This window comes from Gasterosteus aculeatus, chromosome 21 (genome assembly GCF_964276395.1).
Source record: "Gasterosteus aculeatus chromosome 21, fGasAcu3.hap1.1, whole genome shotgun sequence".
Lineage (NCBI taxonomy): Eukaryota > Metazoa > Chordata > Actinopteri > Perciformes > Gasterosteidae > Gasterosteus > Gasterosteus aculeatus.
In genome coordinates, this window is record NC_135708.1 from 2,703,017 (window position 1) to 2,730,831 (window position 27,815).

At 44.2% G+C, this 27,815-nt stretch overlaps 2 protein-coding genes across 2 annotated transcripts in view; both read left to right on the forward strand.

Annotated features, from left to right (window-relative positions):
- LOC144390248 (protein NLRC3-like) overlaps positions 1 to 27,815 on the forward strand; it is a 124,050-nt gene that overhangs the window by 58,356 nt on the left and 37,879 nt on the right. Inside the window, exons 6-8 of the mRNA XM_078096707.1 lie at positions 12,140 to 13,943; positions 14,033 to 14,206; positions 15,103 to 15,276. Coding sequence (XP_077952833.1) covers positions 12,140 to 13,943; positions 14,033 to 14,206; positions 15,103 to 15,276 — 2,152 coding nt within the window. The remainder of the gene's footprint in view (positions 1 to 12,139; positions 13,944 to 14,032; positions 14,207 to 15,102; positions 15,277 to 27,815) is intronic.
- LOC144390321 (uncharacterized) overlaps positions 5,958 to 27,815 on the forward strand; it is a 44,880-nt gene continuing 23,022 nt past the window's right edge. The window contains exon 1 of the mRNA XM_078096831.1: positions 5,958 to 6,168. The gene's annotated coding sequence lies outside the window, so the exon portion shown is untranslated. The remainder of the gene's footprint in view (positions 6,169 to 27,815) is intronic.

Here is a 27,815-nt window from a genome sequence, read left to right on the forward strand (position 1 = left end):
GCTACAGAGACTTTAAGACATTTTGTCTCTCAGGTTTCATGTATTTTATTTCTTGTTTAGAGCGATAAACGGGTACGTTCATGCATTGTATCATTTTCCTATGATTCAGGGACACTGGAGTAAGATGGACTGTTGCACATATGTTGCTTATTACTTTGAGCTGGTGTGATTGTGTCATATTTTCTGATCATGTCATTGTGAGGAGTTGTGTGTTGTGAGTCTTGCCGTGTTCGTCCTGTGATGTTGTATGTGGGATGAATGCAGCGTCACTTCTTCTTCTTATTATTATTACTTTGGCCACAACACAAATGTAGGATGGAGAAAAGTGCATCACTGGGTTTTTGGGCCACAGTGTGACGAGCTGTAAAGAAAACATTGATCGGTATGAAAGCCAAACGGTTGCCAGTCAGTACACACCTGAGCCAAAGAGCAACACCAACACTAAGTGTCCACTAGTGTCCTGTTCCAGTCAACCGGATGCTTTGTCCAATATTCACTCTGCTTTTTGTTCTGTCTCTCTAGCTGCTAAATGCTCCACTTTGGTCCCCACGCAGTAATAAACGTTGTCTCTGGTGTGGGAACTTCTCAACTCTAAGATGCAAAAACCTGCTGCATTGATTCAGTGACATCACCTCATCTGGACGTCAGTTTCAGCTCGCTGTGTCTTTACTGTAGTTTCCTGTCGCGCTTCCTCCTCTCCTCTTCCTCCCCCCTTGATCCCTCTGTCTTTGAGCTGATGTGTGAAAACCTTATTTGTTGATCACGGCACGTATGTGATGCTCCACAGAAGGAAAGCACCAAGTATGTGCTACATTTCAACACCTCAGTTATGAGTTACACACAAATGATGCATTTTTCTATTTTGTTTATAAATGTCTTCATTTCTAAATTTTAATATCTTGGCTTTTTGTGAGATGTTTGCAATATGTATAATAACACGTTTTTAGTTAACATAATTCCAAGGTTACTAAAGACATGGTTTTATTTATTTGCAGCTTAACTGTGGCTATTTTCATCAATAACTTGTGCATTATTCTGCCAGCAGATCAAATTTAGCATCTCCTGAAAATGAGAATGCAAAGGAAGTTGTAGCGTGTGTATAAAGGCTCAGTGTTCAATGTGGGGGTTCAGGGTCCCTGCAGAGTCAGAATACAGCAGATGGACTCTACTACCCTTTCCACCACAGAGGGATGCTGCTGAGCCTTTGTTGTGGCTGTGCACTCGTGTCTTTCATCAGGACCTGACGTTTCATCATTCATCATTTTACCATAACATTTGTTGTCTTGGCCAAAGTCCGACAGTCTTGTGCATCATGATGTTCAGGGCAATGGGTCGACCACAGCAGGCAGTTGGATTTGAATCTTCTCATCTGCTGATGCAAAGATACTTAGAACATAAACACTGACAAAGGAACTAGACAGTGTTGTAGACGTTTTTCACTTTTTCACACGAGCTGGGAACCTTCAGGAGCCCCCAGTGACCCCCAGTGACCCCCAGTGACTCCCAGTGACGCACCGCACCCACTTGTGTTCAAAAAATGAAGAAACTCCGGACAGACAGAAGACATGTTGGACTGAAAAGTTCAAATGAAAAGCCTTTAATAAAAGAAAAGGTGTTGTGCTGAAAAGAAGATCTCAGCTGAGGATCCGCTGGTTTGTGCATCAACAGGCCACAGAGGAGCTCATTGACTATCACATAGTGACCGTCTCTTGCTTCCACCAACCAATCAAGAACAATGGGTGCTTACAGATATTTATAGAGTTCAGTAAAGGTGTGAGAAGCAGTGTCCACACCCCTGGTCACGTGACGCCTCCTGGTGCGTTCAAGTTGACTAGTTATTTACAGAATATAGTGGTGCAATGAGGTATTACATTGGATGGCGCGTTCACTGTAACTCTCTGGGTCAATATAAGTGGTGCAAAGTATTACATGAATGCATTTTGATTGGTTACATTACATTGAACACGATCATAGCTGTGCATTGGTGTTATTCTATTGATTAGTGTCAACATGACAGCGGTGTCACACTATTCTCATGTCTTTATTGATCACATAGTGTCAGAATCAGGGCTGTATCCTGGTGGACACTAAATGCATTTTATCCATTGGTCTCATTCATGAAGCGTTGTCAGTCTGACTACTGTAACTCTCTCCTGCAGGTCTCCTGCTACCACCATTCCACCTCTGCAGCTCATCCACAATGCAGCAGCTCCACTGCTCTTTAACCTTCCTAAGTCCTCTAAACATGGTGCTCACGTACCGTGCTGTGAATGGATGGGGTCCAGCTTACATCCAGGACCTGGTCCAACCCGACATCCCGACCCGCACTCTCCGCTCTGCATGTGATAAACTGCTTGTTCCTCCTCACTGAGAGCAAAGGAACTCAAACAGTGAGTGTGATCCAGAATGCAACGACGTAACGGTGATCCTACAACACTGTTCTCCTCATCTGGAAACTTTCTTCATCCACTGCAAACCCTTTTATTCCCCCCGTGAGTTCGCTTCATTCATCCTGGTCGGTGTTTACATGCCGCCGGCGGGCAACGTGCACGAGGCTCAGCGGACACTCGCCGACCAGATACGGCGTGTGGAGCGGACCAACCCGGACTCTTTAGTTATTGTCCTCGGGACTTTAACAAAGGAAATCTCAGCCATGAACTCCCTAAATACAGACAGTTTATTAAATGCCCACCAGAGAGGAGAACACGCTGGATCACTGTTACACCACAGTAAGCAGGGCTCATCACGCCGTCCCTCGTGCTGCACTGGGACACTCTGACCACGTCATGGTCCATCTGATTCCTGCATACAGGCAGAAACTAAAGCTCTGCAAACCTGTGGTGAGGGAATTCAAGAAGTGGACCAGTGAGGCGCTGGAGGATCTTCGGGCGTGCTTTGACTGCACAGACTGGGATGTTTTCAGCTACTGACAGTCTGGATGAGTTCACAGAGGCTGTAACTTCCTACATCGGCTTCTGTGAGGACAGCTGTGTACCATCATGCACCAGGGTGAGTTACAACAACGACAAACCTGGTTCACAGCGAAGCTCAGAACACTACGCCTGCAGAAGGATCAGGCATTTAGGAGTGGGGACAAAGACTTGTACACAGAGGCAAAATACAAGTTTAGCAAGGCGGTGAGAGACGCTAAACGACTGTACTCTGAGAAACTCCAACAACAGTTCTCAGCAAGTGACTCTGCTTCGGTCTGGAGAGGCCTCAAACACCTCACCAACTACAAGCCAAAAACCCCCCACTCCATGAATGACCTCCGCCTGGCAGACGAGCTCAATGAGTTCTACTGCAGATTCAAAAGACACTCAGTGTGTTTACATGATGGTATAATTGGAATCTTTGCTTAGTGGGACTACGCTATCTTTCGGGGGGAGGTGCTATTATCCCAATATACATGGCAGTGAATAAATCGAATCATTGGCCGAAAGCATGTCATATCTGATACGATAGGTGACGCTGTTTTCATTACAGCTAGTTGTGATACAGCCATTTCCGGTTGACCACTTCACCACTACCAACAACAACCAACAACAACAACATCAGACAACATTATGAGAAAGATGGCGAGCGGAGAGCAAGGTGAAGCTACATCCCTCTACTATCTGCATGATGTTAATAGGAGCACAGCGAATGCGAATGGCGCTATTGGCTGATTTGATAACGGAGAGAAGACGCCGTCGGGATCTCAAGCATGCGCAAAGACGCAAAGTCCAGTTCCTTATCTGATTCACCGTCACATGCCGCAATAGTCGAACTATCACCTGGATCGGATCGAGTTATCCAGGGGTGTCAGTCGGATCGTAGTCGGACCGGACATAGTCGGACAAAGGTGTTTACATGAAACGGATAATTTGATTTCAGTCCGACTAAGCAAGTTATTGGAATCCATGTAACCACGCTGAATGTCCTGATCCCATCCCCCACAGCTCCACCAACCTGCTGCAGTCCCCCACCCCTCCCTCCCCCAGCCCATCAGGGGCTCAGGCCTCTTCATCTATATCACCTTCCCCTTCCCTCAGCCTCTCGGACCATCAGCACCGGTTCCCCCCAAGGATGCGTTCTTTCCCCTCTGCTCTTCTCCCTGTACACCAACAGCTGCACCTCCAGTCACCAGTCCGTCAAGCTCCTGAAGTTTGCGGATGACACCACCCTCATTGGACTGATCTCTGGTGGGGACGAGTCCGCCTACAGGTGGGAGTCTGACCATCTGGTGTCGTGGTGCAGTCAGAACAACCTGGAGCTCAACGCTCTAAAGACAGTGGAGATGGTTGTGGATTTCCGGCGGAACAGAGCCCCACCCTACCCCATCACCCTGTGTGACTCCCCCATCACTATTGTGGATTCCTTCCGTTTCCTGGGCTCCATCATCACCCAGGACCTCAAGTGGGAGCTGAACATCAGCTCCATCACCAAGAAGGCTCAGCAGAGGTTGTTCTTCCTGAGGCAGCTGAAGAAACTTAACCTGCCAAAGACAATGATGGTCCACTTCTACACGGCCATCATGGAGTCCATCCTCTGCTCCTCCATCACCGTCTGGTACGCTGCAGCCACAGCCAAGGACAAGGGCAGGCTGCAGCGTGTCCTCCGCTCTGCAGAGAGGGTGATCGGCTGCAATGTGCCGTCCCTGCAGGACTTGTTCGCTTCCAGGTCTCTGAAGCGAGCTAAAAAGATCGCGGCCGACCCCTCTCACTAACCCATAGCATTATTTTTTATTTCATTCCTCGTGCACTCTTGTCTTGTTGTCCATTGTTACACTGTCCACTGTCACGCACCAACCGCCAAGTCAAATTCCTTATATGTCTGACATATTATGGCAATAAATCTTTCCTGTTTCTTATGAGCCTCACTAAGCTCTTGAATAGATGAACCAGATGAAGAACATGATGATTGGTTGTATTGTAACATTAAGTGAATATGGATTGTTGATGTCAGTGAGGGATTTCACATTCATTTGTGGTGTGAAAACATGGCAGGTCTCCCTGCTCGATGTCGCACCGTCTCATTCATTCACTTGGCTCATGACGTCCACCTGAATGTTCCTCTTTGGCTAAAAAGTGCCCTAAATCGGTTGGGAAAGCTCGCATTGCCTGAAACTGCTCATTAGCGGCGTTTCCGCGCTGTTTTTAGTCGATGGCCACCGACCTAAAGACTGAAATGACAACCAACGGTCGCACAAAGTCCAGCTGTTATTTAGATCACCGCACTGATATGAACGCTCAGGTCGATGTAACATCACATTATGGCTCAATTCAGTGCACCTCGTGACTCACTCTCCACCAATCAGAGCGCTTGATTTCACCCGTATTATAAAAGAATATTCGATACGGGACATGAAACATAACCAGTAGTCCAAGTGCAAGCAGCCAGTTGATGGTGAATTTATGCTTCTTTGTTGAATTCATATGTTTGTGAATGTGACTTTGAAAGAGTCAGAGCCTCCAGCCACCAACCTCACCGCACGTCACTGCCAGCAGCTCTGTGAAAGGTCCAACGTCTAGTTTCAGAAGATCTAAGGAGACTTCTACAGGTCAGAGGACCGTCTGAAGACCTTTGCAGTACTTACATTACAATTTGTATTTTCGATGCAGAGGTCTGCAGACGTTGTTTTTCTGACCCACAGTAAGAAGTAAAAACAGATGAAACTGATGACTAACTGTCACTCAACTAATAAACTGTCCATCGACAGTCTTCAGCATCTGGTTTTCATGATGATCAATGACAGAAGCTGGAGGAATTACAGTTTGTGTTCTACATTCAGTCACATCTTACTGTGTGCAAGCAGGCTGCTTTACTGGCTGTTCCTACCCACAATCCTTTGCACAGCAGGTATATGAGCCAGAGGGTTCAAGGTGCCATGTGATGAGGAAGTAGAACACTGCATGTAACAACATGTCCTTTGTGATTTAGCAGGCGGCTTCAGACTGATACGTGGGGAAGTTGTTCCGCCCCAACAGGTTCAACCTGATCATCAACACCACCGCGTGAGGACGTGAGGACACACCCTCTCTGATGAAGGACAACAAGCTCTAACTAGCTGCGTCACTTCACTCCGTCTGATGGAAGCTGAAGTGAAGCACGGAGCTCCTTTTCTACACGGACCTGCTGAGGACAGAAGAGAGCTGCTCACTGAGGAAGTTCATGTCTACAAGCTCAGTAAGTGCAGCTGGGATTGGTTGAATTACATCATTGATGGTCGTGAAGGTGTGATTGTTTAAAGCTGGGAAACAAGATGGCGCCTGTGTGAGCAGGCAGAGAGAAGCTGCTGTTAGTCTGAATGATGACGCTGTGATGAAGAAGAGGAGCTCAGTCTGATCTGGGGTCTGTGAGGACTGTTACTGATGAGGAGGGGAAGGTAGCAGACGGAGGGGCACTAGGACCCAGCAGGGACCACAGAGCTCACCTGGGCCTTTGTTCCTGAAACACACCTGAGAGACGCTCTGTTTGTCTCACCTGCTGCTTCGGTCCTTTAAGTCCACAAAGCTTCATGTTCATTTCTTCATCTGCTTTAAACACATTTAGTCACTTTTTAGTGTTTGACTGTGTTTGTTTTCTTTAGTCTTCGGTTTTTCTCTCATTGATCAGCAGGTTGTAGTCGACCTTTTACTAACTGATCACATGGTGAAGTGAAGCATCCCATCAGGAGAAAGCTTCCCCATGTTACCATGGTAACCACAGTGTTTCCATCAGGACAGCTACAGGTCACCTTACTGGTCTGTGTTTTACTGACTTCTGGACTCTGAAGAGGAGAAACAGCACAGCTCCATCTGCTGGAAGAAGAGTGATAACATTCATCTTGAAAAACACTACATTTATAGGATGAGCATTTTAACAGAGTTTAAAAAGGTAAAAGGAAGTTTGTCTTTCTCCAGAAGTCTAAACTTGAACAGACAACAAACTGAAACGCAGAAGCATAAACTAGGCTTAAGTGTGCGTGTTTATATTTTAATACTAAGCAGAACTGGAATCTGCGGTTACTGGCTAGTTGTTGTTGTAGCGGCTAAACTAGCACGTCGCGATACTCAAGGGGATCATGTCTGCGCAGAGTTAATGCGCAAAAGGCTTGAAGCGGCGCTTGTCAGGTCCGCTGACAGGTTTCTTTCTGCTAGTTACGGTGATTTTTATGGAAGTCCATTTCCGCCACAAAAAAAGAGTTAGAAAGTCGAAATTGTGACTTGGGATATGCGCATGCGCAGGCTCCTTCGTTGTTTGGTACATTGACTTTATAAACCCTCTTGGCGACTTCTGGTCAAAAGCGACCAGCGACCTTATCTGGTTTTATTGGAGACTTCTGTGGTGTCTGACGTGGCGTGACGTCACTGAAGCAGGAACCTGGCGGCTCGCAGCAGTCCAGCTGCAGTCAGAGGAGACACACGTCACGTGCAGGCTGAAATCAACGCGCGCATGCGCAAAGCCGCCGCCGATTCTGCAGCGTCTCTCCTCGTTGAGAAATTGCCAATACTGGTTCAATAAAGAGAGAAGAACTTTTCAATCGTTACTAATCACGATAACTACGTAATAAATACCACCCGGAACGTATTTTATCTCCCTAGAAGTTCGATTTATTTCGGACTCGGAAATACGGAAGATAATTTAGACTCCGCTAAAAGTCGGACGTCCCTGTTTGTTATGAGAGAGGAGTGAGCGGGTATCGAACGTACGACGTTTACACTTCGCTAAAGTTGGAAATATATTCACACATTCACACTTCCTGGTTTAATAGCTGCTCAGTTAGACGTTGTTTAACGTTGTTATATATATATATATATATATACAAGGTATATAATAGAAATATTACTAATATAAAATATGTTGTATGGTTTGAGTATAAACAACCTTTTGTTTGGTTTTACAGGACTGATCTTTGCACCACACTTTTGGTTCCCTTCCACCTTTACTTACTTATAATATTGATATTATAAAACTATACATATCTCATGTTGTCATTCTGCATGCTGAGTTTTAGTGGCCTATATAGTGATTTAACATAAATAACGTCCTGATGGACCGCTGCCTCCTGCCAAAGGAAAGCGCTTAAAAGAAACACGACATTTATAGGATGAGAATTTAAAATGACGTCTCTTGACACGTTGTCTCAAGACAACAACACAAAGTGTCCCATGAGAGTTTTAGTGTTGAGGTGAATGAGCTCTGTGTGTTTGTCCTGATGAAGATAATAATGTGTGAGCTCTCCCAGCAGGTTGGTGTGAAGGTGTGAAGGTGTGGACTCTGCTATGAATCAGGCTGAGGACCCAGAGGACGGAGTCCCTCCCTCTGAAGCCCCTCTGTGTGGGGAACATGACAGCCAGACCAAAGCTCAGAGGTGAGAGGACCATCTCCAACTGTCCTCCACTCGTCTCCATGTCCCAACGTCTCTGACTCACTGACTCTGCTTCTATGTGTGTGACCAGGACCCATCAGAGACCCGGACCAGGACCTGGACCCAGCTGTGTGTCCATGAAGAGTAACTGGTCTATGGATCTTCCTCTCTTCTTCAAAGACGTTGGTCCCCCTGTTGATGCAAGGTGAGGGTCTCAGGCTGATGATGAGGTGTTTCTACCAGACTCTCTGGTGGAGGTTCTGGGTTTCTTGCTCCAGGGCCCTTCAGCAGTGTCCAGTGAGGGAGGGAGAGCTCCATGGAGGACTTGGTGAGACCTGTTGGGACTAAACCAAACTGACTGGTGAAGAAAACAGTGAGCTGAAAGACTGAGCTGTTGATTCTCAGTGGGACCAGCAGGACCAGTAGACCTAAACCACTACAGGGAGTCATGTGATCCACATCCAGAATACACGTCATGGACCTTTACCTCGTTTTGGTCTCTGTGAGGACGGACACCATGTGAGCTGATGCTTCATGATTAGATGATGATGTGATGATGTAATCTCAGTGTTTCTTTCAGTTCACATCAGCAGAGAGGAAAGTCTCCTGAACCCAGATGTTTGTCCATGAAGAGTGATCAGTCTATGGGTCGTCTGGATGACTTCAAAGATGGACGCCGTTCTAATGACACAGAGTAAGTAGGGCCCTATAAAATATGTTTAATTTTTTCTCAAATTCTGGTTTAATTTTCCCATAATTCTTTTTTTTTTTGTTTTATATTTGAGAATTCGGTTTTTAACATTTTACGCAGAGACAGTGAATTAAGAACTGAAATGTAGACAATATATTCAGTTAAAACTGAAAACTTCCATACATGGAACCTTATTTCAGGCAAAAACATGCTGCATGATAAAAACATGGCAATATATTTTCTTGTGTGTCCAAACAGAACAGTCATTCAAAAAAAATTCAGATTTGTTGGTTTTAAACAAAAATTAAATTAAACAAAATACATGACTAAACCAAAAATGCCATTACTTCTTTGTAAGATCAAACCAAGTAAGAATAGTCCTGTCAATATCTACTAACAAAGGTGCATAACAATTGCAACAGCCCGTGCAGTAAACAATAAAACATTTTGGAATTTCAACTTAACTTTGGTGGAAATATCAGAAACATTGTAAACTTCAATTCCAAGTGCAACTCGGAGCCTTAGCTTGCACTAACTCCTTGCTGATGAGGAAGCGCACCCATCTTCTCTTTCTAGCAGGCAGATCTCATCCATGTCACAATGGAGAATGATTTGCAGAGCTGCCAGGTCTCACCCACCAGCGTGATGACATGGCAGAGGCAGGTTACATGTACGCTGTTGGGCAACACTCCTCTCAGAGCCTCCTGTATTCCTTCAGACAGTGAGCAGCATTATCAGTCACCACGGCCCAGACGTCATCACGCTCACATTGTTGTGATTGACAGAGAATAGAATGGCTTTGGAAGTATTCGCATCTGTCCATGAAGACAACATCAATCAGAAAGTACTGTTGTCCAACGCCTACGATGAAAGATAGAAAATAATAATAACCATGATTAGTATTGTGTCACAACAAAAGGGTGAGATACAGCTAGACATAGACAGACGCTTTATTTGCTTTAATTCTTAATTCACAATGTGAGAGTAGCTTTAATTATTTACAATTTAATACATACATGTGTAACCAGGATCCATCAGAGACCAGGACCTGGAGCTGGACCTGATCCTGAACCTGGTCTGCAATCTGGACCTGAACCCAGATGTGTGTCCATGAAGAGTGATCAGTCTATTGGTCGATGGATTACCTTCAAAGATGGACGCCGTTCTAATGACCCTGAGTAAGTTCTTAAACAGATGAAGAACTGTTCTGATCCTCAGTCATGAATTACATAAATGTTTGTTCATTGTTTAACGTGTTGTTTCCATGACGATCCATCATGACAGAACTCATTATCTTCATCTAACTGGTCTGTGTGTGTTTAAGGGTGAATCATTAACTGTAAACATCCTCAGATGTAAACACAATGTGAGCTAGTTCCTCCACATCAGGATCAGCAGAGCTCACATCTGGTTATATAATAAAGGTGGTAATATGTTCTGCAATAATACCGGCATGTTATTAAATTCATCCTCTAAACACAGCTGTTGCTTGTCAGATGCAATCAGATGGACGGTAATAAAACGCCATGATGCGTCACAATGCGTAATGACGCTGATGGTTGATCTTCGCTCTTAGGAGACGTGGCACATGGAAGGATTGGCGCTGTAGTGCAGCGCACCATCGGCCTGTTTAAGGGCGACTGCGCTGGAGGGACGTTGTTGTTTACTCCTGAAAGGGTGTGAAACATCGTGCTGCATGTGCTGTGCTACATGATGTGGCACAGCTTCCAAACGTGCCTCGACCCCTGACGCCGATGTTGGCCCAGACCCTGTCCCCGATCCCCAATCACTGCTGCCAGTCTCTCATCAGGAGGGGACAGCTCCGGTGTCCCTTTCCCCCCCCGTGGAGACACACCCTGGCGATGGCGATGGACCAACTATCGTCAGTAGACTCTGTGAAAAGGTCCAAAGACTAGTTTCAGAAGATCTAAGGAGACTTCTAGAGGTCAGGGGACGGACTAAAGAGGTTTGGAGTAGTTCCATAGGACTTTGTACCAGATGCAGAGGTCTGCAGACGTTGTTTTTATGACCCACAGTAAGAACCAGGGCTGTAGTGGAGGGTAAACGCACGTAAACGCCGTTGTAGACAGTTAGACGCCATGTAGACAGTTCTTTATCTGCAATTGTGTTGTTGTGTTGTGTTGACATACTTTTCTTTACTGTTTTCTTAAATTTAATAAACTACAAACTACTAACACATGTATTCATTGTCATTGATTGTATATGACTTTTACTGATAACATAATGCAATATAGCCAGGACAGCCTTACAGAGTCGCGACACTTTGTGTTGCGTTGCTTCGCATCGCGTCGAGGTCTGTATGATCACAAAATTCAGAGTTTACTCACCTCTAATTTTACCACTACAGCACTGGTAAGAACTAAAACCAGATGAAACTGATGACTAACTGTCACTGAACTAATAAACTGTCCGTCATGATCAACAATCTTCAGCATCTGGTTTCCATCATGATCAATCATGACAGAAGCCAATATATTTAACTAATGTTGTATTGGTGTTGATGCTCCAAACACCATGTGAACTGATGGTTCATGTTCCTCCACAGAGAGGACCAGGAGAGCTCAGAGGTTCCCACAGGTCCGTCTGCCCAGCAGCATCAAACACACCTGGACTCCATCTTCATGGTGTGTACATGAACAACTACTTCCAACACCATCAGGTCCAACATGGACCTGATGGTGGCTTCCATGTTCTAGTTGGTGTCATTCATAGAATGTTCTGTTCCAGCTGCTGGAGGAGAACATCCTCACTTTTGTGAAGAACGAGCTGAAGAAGATCCAGAAGGTTGTGAGTTCAGATAACCCAGAATGCTTAGAGAAGGAGGATCAGGAGGAGCTGGATGAAGAGCAGAGGAGGAGCAGAGAGGCCTTTGTGAAGATCTCAGTGCACTTCCTGAGGAGAATGAAGCAGGAGGAGCTGGCTGAGCGTCTGCAGAGCAGTAAGAGGATTTCTCTACAGACTTACCCTGCTGATACATGAGACCTTCACTGATGTCTCAAGAGATGGACAGAATATATTCATAGTCATTCTCTGAGGAAAGGACATGTTGAAATCTATTCTGTGACTCATTGATCTTCTTTGTTGTCTTCATTCAGGACTTCATGCTGCAGTTTGTCAGCGTGAACTCAAATCCAACCTGAAGAAGGAGTTCCAGTGTGTGTTTGAGGGGATCGCTAAAGCAGGGAACCCAACCCTTCTGAGTGAGTTCTACACAGAGCTCTACATCACAGAGGGAGGGACTGCAGAGGTCAATGAAGAACATGAGGTCAGACAGATTGAAACAGCATCCAGGAACCCAGCGAGACCAGAAACAACGATCAGACAAGAAGACCTCCTCAAAGCCTCAGCTGGAGGAGAGGAACCAATCAGAACCGTGATGACTAAGGGAGTGGCTGGCATTGGGAAAACAGTATTAACACAGAAGTTCACTCTGGACTGGGCTGAAGACAAAGACCACCAGGACATACAGTTCACATTTCCATTCACCTTCAGAGAGCTGAATGTGCTGAGAGAGAAGAAGTTCAGCTTGGTGGAACTTGTTCATCACTTCTTCAGTGAAACCAGAGCAGCAGGAATCTGCAGGTTTGAAGAGTTCCAGGTTGTGTTCATCTTTGACGGTCTGGATGAGTGTCGACTTCCTCTGGACTTCCACAACAATGAGATCCTGACTGATGTCACAGAGACCTCCTCAGTAGATGTGCTCCTCACAAACCTCATCAGGGGGAAGCTGTTTCCCTCTGCTCGCCTCTGGATAACCACACGACCTGCAGCAGCCAATCAGATCCCTCCTGAGTGTGTTGGCATGGTGACAGAGGTCAGAGGGTTCACCGACCCCCAGAAGGAGGAGTACTTCAGGAAGAGGTTCAGAGATGAGGAGCAGGCCAGCAGGATCATCTCTCACATCAAGACCTCACGAAGCCTCCACATCATGTGCCACATCCCAGTCTTCTGCTGGATCACTGCTACAGTTCTGGAGAAGGTGTTGAAGACCAGAGAGGGAGGAGAGCTGCCCAAGACCCTGACTGAGATGTACATCCACTTCCTGGTGGTTCAGTCCAAAGTGAAGAAGGTCAAGTACGATGGAGGAGCTGAGACGGATCCACACTGGAGTCCAGAGAGCAGGAAGATGATCGAGTCTCTGGGAAAACTGGCCTTCGATCAGCTGCAGAAAGGCAACCTGATCTTCTATGAATCCGACCTGACAGAGTGTGGCATCAAAATCAGAGCAGCCTCAGTGTACTCAGGAGTGTTCACTCAGATCTTCAGAGAGGAGAGAGGACTGTACCAGGACAAGGTCTTCTGCTTCGTCCATCTGAGTGTTCAGGAGTTTCTGGCTGCTCTTCATGTCCATCTGACCTTCTTCAGCTCTGGTGTCAATCTGCTGTCTGAAGAAAAAAAAACCTCCCTGTTGTCTAAAGTCTTTAGAAACAAACCTAAACCAAAGCGCCTCTACCAGAGTGCTGTGGACGAGGCCATACAGAGTCCTAATGGACACCTGGACTTGTTCCTCCGCTTCCTCCTGGGTCTTTCCCTGGAGAGCAATCAGACTCTCCTACGAGGTCTGCTGACACAGACAGGAAGTCGCTCACAGACCAATCAGGAGTCCGTCCAGTACATCAAGGGGAAGATCAGTGAGAATGTGTCTCCAGAGAAAAGCATCAATCTGTTCCACTGTCTGAATGAACTGAATGATGGTTCTCTAGTGGAGGAGATCCAACAGTCCCTTAGATCAGGACGTCTCTCCACTGATAAACTGTCTCCTGCTCAGTGGTCCGCTCTGGTCTTCATCTTACTGTCATCAGAAGAAGATCTGGAGGTGTTTGACCTGAAGAAATACTCTGCTTCAGAGGAGGCTCTTCTGAGGCTGCTGCCAGTGGTCAAAGCCTCCAACAAAGTTCTGTAAGTACAGAGAGTTAGATTCCTACATCAGAACTTAAACATGCTGCCATCTTTTATACTTACTGCTTCTTTTTCATCCCTCTCTTCAGACTGAGTGGCTGTAACCTCTCAGAGAGAAGCTGTGACGCTTTGTCCTCAGTTCTCAGCTCCCAGTCCTCTAGTCTGAGAGAGCTGGATCTGAGTAACAACCACCTGCAGGATTCAGGAGTGAAGCTGCTGTCTCCTGGATTGAAGAGTCCACACTGTGAACTGGAGACTCTCAGGTCAGGATCCAATTAATGTCCACATGGTGTTTTTTATTTACATCCATGCTACATGGAATTGAAGCACAATGTTCATTCACAATAAAACATAACAGGGTCATCCTATTAATCTTCTTTTTTATGCTACGTGATAATATCACTAATTGAGAAAAATGGGTTTGTCTTCAATGATTTAAATGTGTGTCTAAACTATCAACTCCCTTCTTAAAATTGTTTGTTTAAGATTTCAGGTTTCATAAAAATCTTTTTCACCAGGAAATAAACCAGAACTTTGTAAACAGAGGAAGTAATCTCAGGGACAAAACTTTGGCCCTTTTTGTGAATGTATGTTTGTTTCCCTGACATTACAAGAACCTTTTAGACAAAACAAATTCAGTAGCTCAAAAAATAGACAGTCTGAAAGACAATGTTCCTTCACAAAAAAACACCACAGGTACATTCTGTTGTTCCTCTTAAGCTTTGTTATGTTTTGTTTTGATGTATTTAATGGATGAAAATGATAATAGTAGAGTAGGACTCAATACTTTTTTGTCTGATGGTTGTTTATTTGTAATTCAGGATGTAAAAAACACAAGATCACACAAAAAAGATTAATTTCTCATTAACCCTCACTTTGTTCTCTCTCTTCATCTTTCTTTAAAAGAAGTCAAATAGAGGATAGAGTAGCCTAATTCTGTATTTAGGTCTAATAAACATTAACAACAACATTAACTATCCCTGCCTCATCCTGATATTGATACTACAGTACTTACTGTAAATTGTTCCTCTTGTTTAATATGGAGCTAATTACATTTTCTTTGGTCCTACTGATTTTATTTTAGTTCAAATACATCAAAGAAGATTTCATTTCATAACACTAATGTTATCTTTCTTCTTGTTGATTGTTCTCTCTTCAGACTGGATGGCTGTAACCTCTCAGAGAGAAGCTGTGACGCTCTGTCCTCAGTTCTCAGCTCCCAGTCTTCTAGTCTGAGAGAGCTGGATCTGAGTAACAACCACCTGCAGGATTCAGGAGTGAAGCTGCTGTCTGCTGGATTGAAGAGTCCACACTGTGAACTGGAGACTCTCAGGTCAGGATCCAATTAATGTCCACTTGGTGTCTTTATTTACATCCATGCTACATGGAATTGAAACACAATGTTCATTCACAATAAAACATAACAGGGTCATCCTATTAATCTCCTTATTTATGCTACGTGATAATATCACTAATTGAGGAAAATGTGTGTCTAAACTATCAACTCCCTTCTTAAAATTGTTTGTTTAAGATTTCAGGTTTCATAAAAATCTTTTTCACCAGGAAATAAACCAGAACTTTGTAAACAGAGGAAGTAATCGCAGGGACAACACTTTGGCCCTTTTTGTGAATGTATGTTTGTTTCCCTGACATTACAACAACCTTTTAGACAAAACAAATTCAGTAGCTCAAAAAATAGACAGTCTGAAAGACAATGTTCCTTCACAAAAAAACATCACAGGTACATCCTGTTGTTCCTCTTAAGCTTTGTTATGTTTTGTTTTGATGTATTTAATGGATGAAAAGGATAATAGAGACTCAATACGTTTTTGTCTGATGGTTGTTTATTTGTAATTCAGGATGTAAAAAACACAAGATCACACAAAAAATATTAATTTCTCATTAACACTCACTTTGTTCTCTCTCTTCATCTTTCTTTAAAAGAAGTCAAATAGAGGATAGAGAAGCCTAATTCTGTATTTAGGTCTAATAAACATCAACAACAACATTAACTATCCCTGCCTCATCCTGATATTGATACTACAGTACTTACTGTAAATTGTTCCTCTTGTTTGATATGGAGCTAATTACATTTTCTTTGGTCCTACTGATTTTATTTTAGTTCAAATACATCAAAGAAGATTTCATTTCATAACAATAATGTTATCTTTCTTCTTGTTGATTGTTCTCTCTTCAGACTGGATGGCTGTAACCTCTCAGAGAGAAGCTGTGACGCTCTGTCCTCAGTTCTCAGCTCCCAGTCCTCTAGTCTGAGAGAGCTGGATCTGAGTAACAACCACCTGCAGCGTTCAGGAGTGAAGCTGCTGTCTGCTGGACTGGAGAGTCCACACTGCACACTGGAGACTCTCAGGTATGAAGAGGCCTGCTGCAGTCACATACCACGAGTCTGTTAAAGGAGGTAGAGCTGGAAACCTTTTCTCTGTCAAACTCTCAGCCTGGTTAATGTGACCCTGACACACCAAGCTAACCTCAAACTACCAGAGACTCATCAAACTGTTTGTGTCCCACATCAGACCTTAAATACAGACAGAAGTAGATAGGGAACATTAGCCTTAATGAGCCTAATCAATGATGTTGATTCATTTATTCGTAGTTTTTAACCATTCACATCACATCCTCACAGACCAGGGACATTTAGTAACACACACCCATAGAACACAAATTGTTACTACCTGGATATATAAATATAGCTATATCCCTACTTTCAAAATTCCCTAGACATGATTATAACATGAGCATATGGTGGACAATAAGAAACATTTTGATGAAAGGCTATTGGATGGTTAGTTGCTCGTCATCTGCCCCCAGTGTGTGTTGTCCTATTAATTAACAGTAACAACAATCAAACAGACAGCATGTTGGTTAATAAACAACAAAAAGAAACAATCTGTTCAAAGCGTCTTGAAGGATCATCACAGTAGGAATGTAGCACACATGGACAAACGTGAGGCGTGCGTTAGTTTTTAAGAAGTGCTTTATTCCTCCGTTAGAACAGGTAAGAAGTGCGCATCAGATACACAGGTAAACTTTAGCTCACTATTTTCCTTCTTTCCTTACTTCTCCCAAGCGTGCGAAATCATCTCCCGCTTGACTCCTAAAACAAGGACCCCTTAGGTGACCTCAGTGCCTGTTTGAGCATAACTCATTCTCACTTACCAACAAATTTACAGAGTATCTCTTCGCAAAAGAACATATGCTAGTTTAATGAACAAATAATTAGAAAATCAAATACATAAATAATGGAATATAGGTGGGTGTCCATTTACTGTAGCATCTCAACACTGTGGACTCCACACTGCCCCTTTCAAAATGAATGTTGACCCGACATTGGCTCTAAAGAGGAAGTTCTCAGGAAATTCATCTGCTGCCGTCCTTCATGTGTTAAAGCCTTCAAAAGTCTGCAAGTATTTGTTTAGCATAGAAGTCCTATTTTAGTCCTATTTTCTCCATTAGTATATTCTGTCAAAGTTCAGTGCATCTGGAGCTTGGACGCTACGTCCTGACTCCCGTATTCATTTAAAAGGAGTTTGTCTTACTGCTGAATTGTGTAGCGAGCTAAATACACACAAGGAGAGCAGAACAGCGTCTATGATGGTCTCACTGTGCAGCATCTGCAGAACATCTGTCTGAGTATCAGCAGGAGAAGGTGCTGCTGAGAGAGTGATCTCCTGAGCCTGATTCTGATATTTATATTTCATAAAGCTTTGCCTGCATGTTAGATTTCCCTCTTTACAGCTTCCACCATGGATAGCGTGCTCATCGATTGTCACCAAGTGACTGCGGCTGACATGTTGAATTACATCATCTCCATGACAACGATATTTGACCGGATCAATACGGTCTCAATGTTGGGCATTTAGCTAGCTAACGTTAGCTCGGCTAGCTCGTAGGGAACGTTACCTCATCTGTGAAGAGCAAGCTAACATCGGCCGAGTTAACGGCACAACTTCCATCACACCACCATTCTCCCTGAGCTTCACTTCCACTTTAGAGGATTCACGTCTTAGTGCCGTGCTGCTGGCTCGCGCTCACTGGCACACAACGGTTGGTCTTTGGCACCTTAGTGGCACCTTGGTGGCACCTTTGTGGCAGCTGGGTGCCAGTTGGCGTCTCAGCAGCGACACCCGTTGGTTCACAAGCAGCTCAGAGAGAGAAAACAGCAGAGAGAAAGTCGACATTCTGCGACGCAGTTTGAGCGAGTTGTTAGAGCAGTGTCAGGATCTCCGATCCCCCCGAGTTGGCGGATGAGAAGGATCGCAACACGTTGATCAATTAAAGTCAAAAAGTTAACATTTATTTATCCTGCTTGCTTGCAAGCAGGAGGTCCAACACACCAGCACGTATCTCAGCGCTCGGCGTAATGACGTCTCCGAGCAGTAAAAACGCTGAGTTTTTATACACATGTGAAGAACATTCTCCGTGCCAGTTACGAGAAGCTGCAAAGCAGGTTGAGATAAGAACCTAGGTGAAGCTGAGGGTAGCATTACATTACACACACACACACACACACACAAGATCCTCCTCAGTGGCCGGTGCAAATCATAATTAATTGACATAAAGTAAAAACGTGGATCCGGAACTTTCGTACCGAATAAGATATGAACCAAGGCCATGAACAGAAGTCCTTTGCTTTGAAGCGTCTATGAGATCGAGTCGACCGTCCTCCCTTCTCAGGACACAGCTGCAAAGCAACATTTTGTATCATGCTGCTCTTTGCACTTCAGGGTCAAATACGGGACACTTGAGACACGGCTTTAGCACAAACAATGTTATAACATATTTTATCAGTACATGCATCTCACAGCAGCGATGAGGATCACAGAGCTTCATGGATTAGAGTCTCATGATGAAAACAACAGGGATCCATTTGAAGGTGGTTGAATGCATTTACATAAGGATGTTCTGTAATATCACAGTAATAATGCAGAACGTGACGTCAGCAGTCGGTGCCTCTGTGGTGTGAAAAACCAAACAGGGAACGAAATAAACTAACTAGTGTGTTTCTTCTGCTTGTTTGTGTTCATAGTACATGTGTTGTTAGTTCATTGTTCATTTTGAAACATGGAAACATGCACATTGTGTGAATACTGAATGGTCTGTATCTGCTTTATCTTTATGAAACAGTTTAATGTGAATGTTCCTTTGCACACGTCCCATGAAGCTTGATCTGTAGCATGACGTCATTTCTCCCGTTTGAATTCACATCTGGTGAAAGTACAGTGACAGGTCCATTTCTTATTTGTTATCCATTCATCTTCTTCATGAATATATTCCAGCACCTCGTCGCTGTGTGACGCCTGACTGACAGTCTGTGGTCGTCTGTAAGTAGTGGTAGAAGAAGAAGAGGTGCTCCATGTGGACATGAAGGACAAAGCTGTGTGTGAGAGTGATGTAATGTCCATGTCTCCATGCTGCTCTGACCCCCCTCCTCCTTTCAGGGTGGAGCCTGATGGAGTCCGATGGTTGAGACCAGGTCTGAGGAAGTGTAAGTGTGCTTTGATTCATGGAGATTCAACCATCTTCACACTGTGACATCACTCATTCACCTCTGTGACGTCATCATCAACGTGTCAGTAGATGAACACATGATTAATAACTGCAGCTGTATTGTGTCTTGTTCTCTCATCAGATTCCTGTGAACTCACAATCGACACAAACACAGTAAACAGAGAACTCAAACTGTCTGACAACAACAGGAAGGTGACATATGTGGAGGAGGATCAGTCATATCCTGATCATCCAGACAGATTTGACTACTGGCCTCAGCTGCTGTGTAGAACTGGTCTGACTGGTCGCTGTTACTGGGAGGTCGAGTGGAGAGGAAGAGTTTATGTATCAGTGAGTTACAGAGGAATCAGGAGGAAAGGAGACAGTGATGACTGTTTGTTTGGATACAATGATCAGTCCTGGAGTCTGGACTGCTCTGGTGGAGTTTACCATGTCCGTCACAATAAGACAGGAACACGCATCATCACCTCCTCCTGCTCCTCCTCCGGTAGAGTAGCAGTGTATGTGGACTGTCCTGCTGGCTCTCTGTCCTTCTACAGAGTCTCCTCTGACACACTGATCCACCTCCACACCTTCAGCACCACATTCACTGAACCTCTTTATCCTGGGTTTGGGTTCTGGTTCAGGTCTCCTGGTTCCTCAGTGTCTCTGTGTCCTCTTCAGGAGGGAGAGTCTCCTCCTGGTGGAGAACCTTCCTCTCTGCTCACCACATAGTTCAGTCTGTACAGCTGATGGTGGTTCATGTGGGTGTAGATGCAGGTGGAGCAGGTGAGGGGTACCTGAGCTGGTCTGGACTCTGGGGGGTCCACAGCTCTCTGGGACTCAGATGGAAGTGTGAAAGAGCTCAGCTTAATGCTGCTGTGCTCCTTCAATCAATAGATGATCATTTAGATATTGGCTCCTAATTAGGCTTTAATCTTCATCTTTATGTGTTCAAGAAGACATTTTATAAGACGCTCTTTCATCTGTCCCCCCATATGAGACAAATGTGTCCTTATGTGTGTGTGCGCTTCATCAGAAATTATAAAAACAAGGTGAAGAAGGAAAATATGAACGTGTAATTCTTTTTGAGCCCATTTTAACTTCAAATCTTTCTAAATCTGTTGAGTGAAATCAAATCTAATTTCACATAATCAGGTTTGTTTTGAACAAGAAGCTTTTTAATGGTTCAGCAAACCTCTCAAGGAAATATTGAATATGCGTTACTTGTGTTTTTATTCCCTATAATGTCATTTACAACATTTACTCAATGTGTTACTTTAACAGAAATAGAATTGTTTGGCTCTAATGTTAATAAATGACTTTTATTGGAAACAACTGTACATGTTTAAACAGGCCATCAAATAAAGATGCTTTCAACACGCTGTATTATTTCTTTTGACATGAAATACTCTGATCCTTTTTAAAAATGCTGTACTATTGACTTTTGTACTATTTCCTCCATAATATCTGTATTTATTCTACAACCCTGTTGCTGTGTCAATAGCACAGAGGAAACATTGGTGGTGCAGCATGTTGAAGAAGTGAGTAAATAAAGAAATGAGTAATGAATAAGTTGCTTTATTAACCTTATTAACCTTCACGCAGAGCCGTCTCACAACAACACAAACTACTGAGCTCGCTACTTCAGGTGCAACTTGAAGCTTTCATTCTGCACCAAATATCACACTTAAGTCACCAACAAAAACACACAAAGCACAAGCACATTGATTGATTGATAACAATCAATCAGAGTATTGATAACAATCAATTGAGTATTGATAACAGGGTGGAGTTTATCTCCTCACAAAGTGGAGTATTGAAAGTGTTAAATGGAATTTCCCGCCAAAATAAAAGACAAACAGCAGCAGCATTGCCACTAAATGCAATAAAACACGCGTTGTGCAGCGTGGACAGAAAGAGGAACGGCTTTAACTTTCCATCTCTTAATAACATGGTTATTGTAGCTGAAAGAAATGATTACAATAAAGTACATCCTCATTCTGCTCTAAAGCAGGTGTGTCAAACTCATCGTAGGTCACTTTGATCTCCAGCCATGTCCAGGGCTGATATGAAGGTCCAAGGTGATTCTATGTGGACGTTTCTCCAGGTTTCATGGCTCGGCTTGACCTCCTCACGCACAAACGCATGAGGACCGTCACCGACTACTTCCTGGCTCCCTGATGGGAAGCTTCCGGATGCTTCTCTGTTTGAGGTGAATGCTTTTAATTTGTGTCGTCAGTGAAATGGATTCATGAAGATGATTCAATGAGAGGACGATCGGGATCAATCTCTCTATGAATAAATGCTACTGACTGATTAATGCTCAAAACAAGCTCACATGGGACAGTATTACATATTATATTTGGACTTCCGTGACACTAATGCACACTTCATATGTATTTGTGTCATATGTATGTATATAACAGAGTTTGGGTAACCTTCAATATTTATCTCCATAAGATATTTCATGGGCTTTTTAAGAGCAAAGAACAAGTTCCTGTTGTCATGCAGAAGGAAGTATTAGAATGTGACTCCAAAGCTGAAGTCATTTAGTGAGTGTTACACACTAAATGAAGACATGTCCAGGGGGCCACATGTGAATTGAGTAGATGCATCTGATTGTTAGTGTTCATCTATTTTCATTTCAGGATGTTGCATTAATGCTCATTCAGGTTTATCGTCAGCTTGATGTGGGAGCTATTATTTAGTTACTTATTCTTGAATATAGTTTGATTAATTGTTTGGGTAATTGGATCACTGGAGGTTACTTAGGGGCACAGCCAGGTGGGACCAGCATGCACCTGGGTGACTAATAGTGTTTAGCAGTGAGACAGTGACACAGAGCACTGCATAGGAAGGCAGACAAGTTGTATCGTATGTGTTGTGGATCCTGTGGAATAAAGGCGAAACAAAGGAAAAGATCGGCCAGACAATCCGCTTTCTTACTGCGTGACAGAAAACATAAACTAGGTGCAGCAGTGACCCTTTGATTCAAAGATGTGTTGGTAACAAGGACAAATGGCCACTACAATTAGCATGTTTAATAAAACAGTTGTAATATGAATCAAACACAATAGTCATTTATGTCATATAATTACTGTACACATGAACAGCCACAATGTAACGTTAAGACCTGAGCAGCACAGCATGTCTACCTCCCATGTGCTCAGAGTGAGTTACTTCCTCTGTGGGGAAACACTGTTAGATCATCAGCTGTTAACAGCCTCATATGGTTTGGAGGAGTAAGAACATGATGTAGAGTCAAAGGGAGAGAGAACAGTTTCATTTTCTCTTTAGTTCAACACTGATATACAGAGTGAAGGTAAAAGATACAACTTACATTTTAAAATCAGAGTTTGTTGTGATTTCCATCATTGTGACCGTGGCACATGGAGTACAGAGGGTGTGCTGCAAACCGCAGGGTTGGTGGTTCAAATCCCAAGTCAAAACGTCCCTAAGCAAGACTCCCAAACCCCTAACTGCTCCCCAGGCGCCCTTATGTTGATTTGATCTAAGGAAGTTATTATTGCATCATGCTTTGAGTTAAGGTTACATCATCACTACTAGTTAACGTTTGAATGGTATTCAACGTTTAAACATAAGGATTTAATTCCTGATCGATTATCATTACAGGCTTAGACTTTTACTTTCTTAATTGGCCTTTTAGTTTGAATTTAATTATGACTTTAGGGATTTTACCTTAAGATGCTCGAGTTTTTGGGGTTTCCTCTTCTCTCTCCTGTGGAAGTGTTTACGCCGTATTGTATAAATTTAATCTCAGGTTTCATTGAGTTGGACTTTTATTTTGAATTTGCTCAAGTCATAACTGGTTTGATTTTCTTGGAGCAGTTTGAGATTTTTGCGTATAATTTGACCTGTATTGATAGCGTTTTGACCTGTATTGTAGTTATTACTTTGACTCAGCGTTTTCATTGACTGTCTCAGTTTCAGATCCAGTAGTTTACTTTGCATTGCTGATTTCAGTTGTCGATCTGATTCAACACGTTTTGTACGTTTCATTAGTTTAGACTTTACATCATTTGTCTCCTCATAGTCAGTGACACAATAGCTCCTGGGACAAAAGGGACAGCTCAGGGTTCTTTAGATACACCAGGTTGCATCATGGTTACTGTACTGACGAAGTCCTAAACAAAGTCTAGTACTCGTTGCTAATATGGTGGATTATTTTTAGACGTGCGCCCGGTGCGCTCGAACACAGCAAAACGGGGTCTTGTGGTGTTACAATTATCTTGCATGTTTATTTTGTTCCAAATATCATAAAACGGCAAAACTTTAACTCATAATACATGTACCCAAAATAACAAACCGCATTGCTCACCACAAAGGCACACACGCACACTGGCACAGTCGAAAACTGTTTGCTTCCCAAATTACCAACACCTGTGTCTTAGATTCCTGCAGGTTAAATGGCCTACCTGGGCTGATCCGAAGTACATACAGCCCCCTAGTGGCACAAAGCAAAATTAAATGAAATAATACCAAATGTATATGGCTCCTACACTCCAGCCCCTAATTGCGTCTGCCAGAGCAATTACCCCAAATCAAAAAGAGCCATGAACAAAACACAAAAATAGTTACTAATAGAACCAATTACTCTTTAGTTTCATTAAGCAAGCATATTTTGGTAATGGGTCGTTCAATGATGTTTGTCTTGGTCTTTAAACGAACCACACGTACCAGACCTCTCTTATCAGGGAAGGTTTCCAGAACCCTTCCTAGCATCCATGATCCACGTGGTGCGGTGGAGTCCGCAACCATGACCAGGTCTCCAGGAACAAAATTCCTCTTCTCCTGGTTCCATTTTTGACGCTCCTGTAAAAGTGGTAAGTATTCGCGGATCCACCTCTTCCAAAAGAGATCCGAGATGTACTGTGTTTGTTTCCACCTTCTCCTTGCATAAACATCCCCTTTGTTGAACAGTCCTGGTGGGAGAACTGGTTTCCCTTTGAGGAGTAGCAGATGGTTTGGCGTCAACGCCTCAAGGTCGTTGGGGTCTTCTGACAGCCTTGTGATGGGGCGATCATTGAGCATAGCTTCAGCCTCACAGAGCACTGTATGGAACCCTTCGTCGTCCAAGGTTTGCTGACGGAGCACAGAGCATAAAATCTTCCTGATCATCCGTATCATGCGCTCCCAAGCGCCACCGTGATGTGACCCAGCTGGAGGGTTAAAGCTCCACTTGATTCCCTTCTTGGACATGACTTTTTCAATGCGGTTATGATTCAAAGAGGCTAAGGCTTTTCGCAGCTCCTTTTCTGCACCCACAAAGTTGGTGCCATTATCGGATCTCAAGTGCGAGACTTGTCCTCTTCGACAGATGAACCTTCGCAACGCGTTGATGCACGAGTCAGTGTCCAGAGAATATGCCACTTCCAGGTGCACGGCCCTGCTTGTCATGCAAATAAATACTACTCCATACCTTTTCATGATGCTACGCCCTCTTTTCACATCAACTGGCCCAAAGTAATCTACGCCAACGTTAGTGAATGGCGGAAGATCAGGTACCACTCGCTCTTCTGGCAGGTCTGCCATTTTTTGCTCAGCGGTTTTCCTACCATGGAGCTTACAGATGAGGCATCTTGATATGATCTTCCTCACTGCAGTAGGTCCACTTGTGATCCAGTATTTTCTCCTTATAGCAGAAAGAACATGATTTCAACCTCCATGTCCAAGCTGTAAATGGACATGATGGAGGATAAGGTCGGCGATGTGTTGGTCTTTTGACAAGATGAGTGGGTGTTTAACGTCCTCGGGGATTGCTGCCTTATTCAACCGTCCCCCAACTCGTAGAAGTCCTCCTTCTAGAACTGGATCCAATTTGAGGATGCTGCTACTTCTTGGTACTTGTGGCTTGCCAGAGGTTAGTGCAGCAAATTCAGTGGGGAATCTGTCTTGCTGGCAAAAAGCGATTATGGAGGTCTCGGCCTCCAAGAGATCTTCCAGTGTCACCTTCTGATTCCCAAGTGATGTTGAGAAAGCTTTCATCTCCTTTTGCACGTCAACCCTGGCTGCTCCAGTAGCACTGGTGTTTGCACATTGTAACTCTTTTCTTTTCATCCTCAGTTTGAGCAGAGTTCCTTTCAGCTTAATGAGCCACGCAACTGCAACCTTCAATCTTTGCCAATCGGAGAAATGGGTAATCAGTTGTGATGTGGTGTTGGTGTCAACAAGTATTGCATTGACCGTCAGACTTCGCTTTACTTCTGGGTCGTCGGCAGTGACACTGGAATCCACAGGAAATGTTGGCCATGTTTCTTCAGGTTCCCGTAGGAATTCCGGGCCTTCTATCCATCTTTGCTTCAGATCTTCTGCCTTCAATCCGCGCGAAGCATCGTCAGCAGGGTTCAGGGATGTGGGAACGTATCTCCACTGGTCAACTTCAGAGTTGTCCCTGATGGTGGTTACCCTGTTTGCTACAAAAGTTTGAAATCTTCGGTCCTCATTTTTTATGTACTTAAGAACGGATGTGCTGTCAGTCCAAAAGCAGGTCTTCTTCAGTGGAAGCTGGAGCTCTGATTGAAGCATCTTGTCCACTCGTACTGCAACAACGGCAGCGGTGAGCTCCAAACGGGGAATGGTGACAGGCTTCAGGGGGGACACTCGGGCTTTGCCAAATAAGAAAGCAACATGAACCCTCTCATCCATGTTCTGCATCCTCAGGTAAGTAGCCGTACCATAGCCGTTCTCGCTTGCATCGGCGAAGTGATGCAATTGGGCACTGACAGTCCTTCCAAATCCTTCAGGTTTCACACATCTGGGGATCTTGAAATATGCCACTTTCTCAAGATCTGTCAGCCATTTGTTCCACTTCTGCTGGAAAGCTGGAGGTATTGGATCGTCCCAATCACACTTTGTTCTGCATAACTCCTGCAACAGCAGCTTGGCGGGGAGTATTAGAGGTGCCAGGAATCCCAATGGGTCGTAGACGGAACTAATGATGGATAGCATGCCTCGCTTGGTTGGCGGGTTCTCTTTGACTTTTAGCTTGAATTTGAAAGTGTCCGTCTCAATACACCACTGCAAACCCAAAGCTCTGTCCAATGGCAGCTTATCCCTGTCCAGATCAAGCTCATGCAGGTTCTTGGACCTGAGATCCTCTGGGAGGCTTTGAAGCACTCTTCGACTGTTACTAATCCATTGTGTGAGGGTGAACCCTCCTCTGCCGCAAATGGTTGTAAGATTCTTAGCCATGGTGACTGCATCCGCTTCAGAGGGTAGACTCTTCAATAAGTCATCCATATAGAAGTTTCGGTTGACCGTTTCAATCACTTCTGTTGAAAAGTTGGCCTGATTGTCTTCAGCGGTCTTTCTAAGAGCAAGGCAGGCAACACTGGGTGATGAAACCGCTCCAAATAAATGGACAGTCATGCGATGCTCTACAAGATCTTGTTCCAGGGTACCTTGAGGCCACCATAAGAATCTTAAGTAGTCCCGGTGTTCCTCTGCCACTTTAACCTGGTGGAACATAGCCTTTATGTCCGCCATTATGGCCACTTGTTCCTCCCTGAACCTCACAAGAACTCCAACTAACGAGCTGGTGAGGTTCGGTCCTTGCAAAAGCTGACTGTTGAGCGAGATCCCTTTGTACTCTGCGCCACAGTCGAACACCACCCGTAGCTTTCCCTTCCGTGGATGGTACACGCCGTGGTGCGGGATATACCACACCTTTCCTGTTGGCGTTTCCAACTGATGCTGCGGTACTTCTTCGGCATAGCCATTGCTAATGACATCAACAAGAAAGTTGTTGTATTCCTCATGAAAGCTTGAGTCTTTCAGAAGTCTCCTTTTCAGACCACGAACACGTTGCATGGCAACACCGAGGTTGTTCGGCATCGAAACAGCTTTCCCTTTGAAAGGCATTTGAAACACGTAGTGTCCATTCTGAAGCTGAACAGAGCTTTCCATTATATCCACAAACTTCTTTTCTTCCCTTGACATTTCTTCCTGTTCTGCAGACGCTCGCTCATTGAAGTCATAGTTGTACTGGCTAGTTAACAGTTCTTCAATTCTGTCAATGGCAATTCTGTTGGCATAAATGGAAGGGTGTTCACTTCCACAGTCGCTACTTCCCCGTAACGGACCATTTATTACCCACCCCAGTAGGGTTTTGATCGCATAGGGTCCATCTTCACCTTCGCGACTGTTAATCACCTCCCAAGGCTCCATCAATTTGGAGGCATTTGTGCCAATTAACAGGTCAACATCAGCGTTTACGTGGGGATTTTTAACATCCTCTAAAGGCCATTTTCTCAGCTCCCTTTCGCGGATTATGTTGGCTGTAGAGACCGGCATCTCTTTCTGGGTACACACTTTGGGAAGTGGATAGAAGCACTCACCAGA